This window comes from Pavona decussata, unplaced genomic scaffold (assembly GCF_977016875.1).
Source record: "Pavona decussata unplaced genomic scaffold, jaPavDecu1.1 SCAFFOLD_219, whole genome shotgun sequence".
Classification (NCBI taxonomy): Eukaryota; Metazoa; Cnidaria; class Anthozoa; order Scleractinia; family Agariciidae; genus Pavona; species Pavona decussata.
The window spans coordinates 708,726-715,000 of NW_028145624.1; the positions used below are offsets into that span (position 1 = coordinate 708,726).

At 39.9% G+C, this 6,275-nt stretch overlaps 1 protein-coding gene across 5 annotated transcripts in view; it reads left to right on the forward strand.

Annotated features, from left to right (window-relative positions):
• Positions 1 to 6,275, forward strand: part of LOC146459388 (proprotein convertase subtilisin/kexin type 6-like) — a 67,218-nt gene that overhangs the window by 30,920 nt on the left and 30,023 nt on the right. For 2 of the 5 annotated variants that reach the window (XM_085089600.1, XM_085089601.1), the window contains exons 12-13: positions 995 to 1,314; positions 1,535 to 1,675. In XM_085089600.1, coding sequence (XP_084945726.1) covers positions 995 to 1,314; positions 1,535 to 1,675 — 461 coding nt within the window. Of the gene's footprint in view, positions 1 to 994; positions 1,315 to 1,534; positions 1,676 to 4,774; positions 4,877 to 5,092; positions 5,189 to 6,275 lie in introns of all 5 variants that reach the window. The other 3 variants (XM_085089603.1, XM_085089604.1, XM_085089605.1) reach the window with 3 other exon arrangements.

Sequence of the window (6,275 nt, forward strand, 5' to 3'; positions counted from 1 at the left end):
CCTGGTCACATGACCGATGACGTCACCATGGTGACAATATGCCATGAAAGATACTTCAAATAAACATTCGCACATATGCAAATTTATGTTGCAATGCACATTTAACTCAGGAAGATATGTATGACCTGGTCCCCCAGTTTTTCGGTTTTCATCAATCTTCTTCTGACTACATAGATTATATGTCGTTTTCGCAACGAGTTTAAACACGTTTTGGGTGTAGTTACGTAACTGATGACGTAACCACACTAATTTAGTAATAATAATAATAATGATGATGGTGATGATGATGAAGATGATGATGATGATGATGATGATGATGATGATTATTATTATTATCTTTGATAGTGGTCAGTGTCAGGGACTAAGGGGAATATATTCCACTGATTCGTTAGAGAGTTAATAACTGGCTGGGGTTATGTGATATATTCCCTTGAAAGAACAAAGAAAACTACGTCCCCCTGATAACTGGTCGGGTGTGATGACCACTGCACTTTCAGGACGAATATGCTGGAAACAGCGATTTATGTTGTGTATGGTATTCACGGGCCTGCTGGGCAAGTTGTTCTACAATCGAATGCCGCTTAATCGGCATAATGAAAACAAGTAGTACTACGAGTTCCTTGTTCAGTCGTTGTCCATCGCTTGAAAAGCTAGCCAGGGTCTATATATATGTAGTAGTTTAGTTCAGTCTCTTGAGCCAAGAAAGAAGTTCGGCAGGCAGAAGGATCCCAAGAGATTCGCAGTCCAAGCCTTAGTATATCGCAAAGAGTAGGGGACGTAGTTCCCGGTGTTTTGATCTGGTCTTAGTGCGTATATTCTCATGTTTGGGTGGGAAAATGCTCGGAGATATTAGCTGCATTAAGCTACTCTACAATCCGAGGGTAAATAAAGATTGATTATGATGATGATGATGATGATGATGATGATGATATCAGTGTCAATATATTGATTGATTCATGAATGATATTTATTTATTTATTTTTTTGTCTTTCAGTCGAATTCCATCAAAAGGAAAGTTGGAAGTGCCGATTGATTTGTCAGATTGGGGTGATTCCTGTGGTGACGCAATAAATTACTTAGAACATGTTGAAGTTGGTGTCAATTTGACCTATACCCTTCGTGGTGAACTTTTGATAAAGCTTATTTCACCCCAGGGAACCGTGTCGAACCTTACCCACTACAGGATGTCTGATAGTTCTTTTGGAGCTAAAGACCTAAATTGGGTGCTTATGACATTGCATCACTGGGGGGAGAATGCCATTGGTGTATGGAAACTGACACTGGAGAACTATGATCTGAATCATGAAAATACAGGTTAGTTTAACTCATGTCATATTGTTGAGAAAATAACGTTTAAATGACAACTATTGATCAGTACAGTTTTGTTTAGGCCGCTTAAACTCCTTTTTCCTTCACTTAAAATGCATTTTCCAGTACTTTGTGGCAACTTCCTATGGTTATTTTTGTTTGTTTGCTTGTTTTTTTTTTTTTCTGTATGTGAAACGTTACGTTACTCTTTATTTTTCTGTCAAAGGAATACTTTTTAACTGGACTCTGATTTTACATGGGACAACCTTGAACCCACTTAAGTACAATCATCATGTGCCTACTTCAACAGTCAGCCCACAAACAACAGAGAACACGGTAAAAAGCACACCGGCTTATTCACCAACAGGTACGTTCTATATTGCAAGCTTTGTTGTACATTTTCCTCGAAATAAAATTAATTATAGTGGACAAAACTATATTAAGGAGGCACCTTTGAGTATTATATTACCGCACTTCTACATTTGATACCTTTGCTACGATGCTTTCTCGCTACGTGACTTTAAGAACTTGAAACCTTTTTATGTCGCTGGATCATTTCTTATGATGAAACGAGCTTACTATGTTAGTTTTCGCAACATCGTAGATCCATAAAATCATTGCACTTAGAAATGGAACAGCATAATTGCAAAGAAAACGACTGCCTTCCTAAACCTAACATGTATTTCAATGTATCCATTCAATGCAGCTTAAAGCAGGGTAAAGTAGACAGGGATCGTTACTCTAAAGGTGGTGTTCATTCTGCTTAACCCTTGAGCTTTTCAGTTTTTCTTTTAATGTGTTGTATAAGTTAAGTATCATTAAACGATAAAATGTCATAAAGGATTTCTGAGCTTTACAAACCAAGTTTAGAACAAATTGCTTTTATTAACAATGATGGCATTTTTTCCAGATGGAAACTTAATTTAGGGAAAAATGCATAGTTACCCGCAATTTTCGGTTTTATTCCGATGGCTATTGCCATGATCTGCTTTTTCAGCATAGTCATTAACCGCACAAAAGTACCTTTCAAATAGGAGGCTCGGTCCTTGAATGCCAGTCTTGTATCCAGAATCCTCGCCCCCTTACTGCACAAGCTTGAAGAAACGAGCAACTCTCAGAAGATTCTCTGTGGAAGCGATTTTGATGGGTTTTAAAGACAATGTAGATGGCAATAAGTAAAACTTGCCGTGTTACTTGTCCGTCATGGTTATAAGGGACTTTAAGAAACCACGACCGCAACGCCAACGAAAACTTCACAATACAAGTTCGTGTTACTTGTACTACTTGTCGATTATTCCAATTCGTTTGACTTGTACAATGTAATCGAACTATCCTGGAACAGAATTGGTGGGAACGGCTTGCAAATTGAGACAGAGAATGATTAATTGGCCTAGTGTGCTCACGTTCCCCACAAAACCTTAATTTAGTCATTTCATGTTGTTGTTTTGCCGAGGATGTACCAAAGTTGATAACACACCTGCCGAGCATTGTTTTTTACTCATTAAATCCTATTGTTTTATGGCGTTCCCGTTGCGGTCCTCGTCGTATCTGCTAAAACTCCACATTGTTACAGTTAAGCGGACACACTTTAAACGGAAGTCTTATACTTCCTTACTTCTACCCTCAACGTCCCAAAGAGCCGCCCTGACTTCCAGTGAGAAGTTTTTTGGAGTTTGTTATTTCTCGACCAATGGTCAAGGGGAACGCAGAATGTGGGTACGAGATCAAGACTGTTATGGGACCATCCCATGATGCGGAGGCGTATGCGCACCAACAAAAGGAGCTTGCGAAGCTAGCAGTATTGTCTGCGCAGAAAGGTCTGGAGTTGACAATAGTGCCAGCTATGCGGGCTTTTGAATTTGTGCGACATGTTTTTAAACAAACCAAACCAATCCAATTGGACTTGATACTAACGGTGCACGTTTACTGCCCTTGGCTTGATAGCGGTTTCGTGTCTCCTTCCTTTGCTGACGAATTCATGTTTGGTCGCCCTAACATCGTTTGTTTGTTTTTTTGCGCTTCGTAACACAGGCTTCATGTTTGCAGACCTTTGATAAAGGTTTCTTATTTGTGCCATTGATTCTGTCATTGTTTTCCGGATATAGTGGCAATTTCATCTGTATCCGCTTTGGTTTGATGTTTGTGCACACGTATCATATGTCGTGACCCTTTTCTAGCAAACGATTTCATGTTTACTTTGTGAGACAAACGTGTTAAAGCGCCTGATGTATGTTCCTTCGTTGTCATCGTCACTTGCCAGTTGATCTTCTGGCGTCCTCTCTGTTTTTCCTTTCCTGAGGTTGGTAGTGTAAGGCTTTTCTTTTGACCAATCCAGCGCCGTTTCCTCCGTCTTCTTGGTGTCACTGTATTTTCCATGTTGGTCTTTCTCAACAGAGAACGGATCTTCATTGCCAATTCCATTGGGCCACCACTCTCTCAAAGTAGACCGGAGATACTTATTGTCAAAATCTTGAAGCTTTTTGATTAGTCCCGTTGTCGGGCGCCAGATTTCAGGGCCATTAAGAAGAACCTACTTCACGTTTGTGTGAAATGTCCTAAGCTGGGTGTTAAGATAGAGCTGCTTTGAGAGCCGAACTGGTTGTAGAGCTAAATACATACTTGCCTAAATACATGCCTGGCCTTGCCAATCGTAGCACTGATATCTTTGTCTGTTCCACCATCTGAATTGATCATACTCCCGAGGTGACAAAACACATCTAGTGTTTCAATGTCTTCACCTTCGACCGACCCGCGGCCGCTGATTGAGAGTCCGACGTGCTAACTACTAAATCACCGCACCTCCACTCTAAAACAACAAATGTATTTTCGCATGATTGAATGACTCGCTCCTGATTTTCTTGAAAGTCAAATTGTCACTTTATTGTGCGCAACGCCTGTGGCGGGCCGAGTATTGATAGATGATATTTAGTCCAGATCTAATTAGAAGGGAACCAGAGGTGCCAAAAATACGAAAATTAACGTCATCAAATCCGGGCAACAGATACACTCGTTATACACAGCTTACTTGGTGCTCTACGAATCACCAACTACCTCTTATAAGCTTCTCAGTGAAGCACTTCCATCCTTTCTTTCTTGGAAAAATCGTACCATGTTACTCACTGACACAAGAGAGAATCCTCTTTCGATTGAAGCATTTACAATAAAAATTGTAGAGACATCAACGCATCAACCTCTCGAAAATTGCATGTACATTCACGTTCAAGAAATATAAGTATATCCCTCTTAAGTTTGTTTAAAAATGACGCGTCGTCCACATCTTATTAGCTTTCGGAGGATACCGGAAAATGACACAAAATTTCGAAGATTTTCAAAAGCTAACGCCATCAAACACGGACAACAGCTACATTTATCACAAAAAGCCCACTTCGTGCTTGTCGCTGCATGAGTTAAAAAAAGTGCTACCAACCTCTCAGTGAATCACTTTCATCTTTTCTTCCTTGGAAAGGAATGCTTTCTAAACGTACCATGTTACCAACTGAAACAAGAGAGACTCGTTTTTCGACTGCAGGATCTGATCCGAACAAAGTCGAGACATCAACACAACCAGGTGAGATTTGAGTCTTTCTGCCTGCAATACGTCACATCATTCTCAGAACTTACAAGCGCATTCATGCTCAAGGGATGCCCCTCTAAAAAGAAATAAAAACTGAAATAGTAAAAAAACCAAAGAAAGCCCACTTCGTGTTTGTCGCTGCACGAGTTTTTTAAAAAAAGTGCTACGAACCATTCAGTGAATCACTTTCATCTTTTCTTCCTTGGAAAGGAATGCCTTCTAAACGTACCATGTTACTAACCGAAACAAGAGAGAACCCTATGTTGACTGAAGAACGGAAAAAAGAGGAGACACCAACACAAGCAGGTGAGATTTTAGTCTTTCTGCCAATACGTCTCATCATTCTCAGAACTTACATGCGCATTCACGTTCAAGGGATGTTCCTCTAAAAAAGAAATAAAAAAATGGAAAAGTAATTGCTCAAAGCCAGTGACACACCTGGCGATTTTATACGCTGATCGCGGCAAATTTGGCGATTTTTTTCGCCCATCGCGGCGATGTGGCAGTTTTGAAAAGTCATGTGATAAAATCGTCCAACCTGATGGGTTCGCTTTACTGGCGATTCCGGCAATGACCGTAGAAAATCGCGGGAACGGGCACACTTGGCGAATGTCGGCGAATTTAATCGGCCATTTTTATACGCCGGTCGCCGCGTTCGGCGTATAAAATCGCCGATATCTGGCATGTCAGATATCGGCGATTTTATACGCCGAACGCGGCGATCGGCGTATAAAATCGCGAAGTGTGTCGCTGGCTTAAGAAAACGTGGTCTGTATTCTCAGAAATCCTCTGTGTTTATTATGTAGTGTAGATTTTATCTTCCTTGATTTATAGCTTGGCAGATCAATGACTGTCAACATACTTCGGATAAGCTGGGATTAAGCTCTGCTGATAATGCTACGAACTCACTTTTTTAGGTTAATCATTTCTTTCTAGACGCTAGTACAAAACTGTTAAATCTGATCCACACAGAAAGTAAATATAGATTACTTCATAGAAAGTGCGACGTACGGATTTTTATTCACGAGTTGCAAAACTTCGGAAAACGAACGAGTGAGCGCAGCGAACGAGTGAGTTTTCCGAAGTTTTGCAACGAGTGAATAAAAATCTGTACAAAGCACTTTCTATGATGTAATTTGTTTATTATATATAAAGCGAGAATTAAACATGACCATCAAATCAGTTTTATATCCATCTGAAATCTGATGAGCTTACTTGCAAAAACAGTAAAATTTCAAGAATCTAAATGACCTGGCGTTAAATACTGTTCTCCGGAAACAAGAAGAAAAAGAGTCTACATACATAATTACTCCCTATCCAAGATAACTGAAAATACCGGGAGATTGCTAAAAATGTAATGAGCAAAACCTTTGCTTTTTAATCACTATCTGAT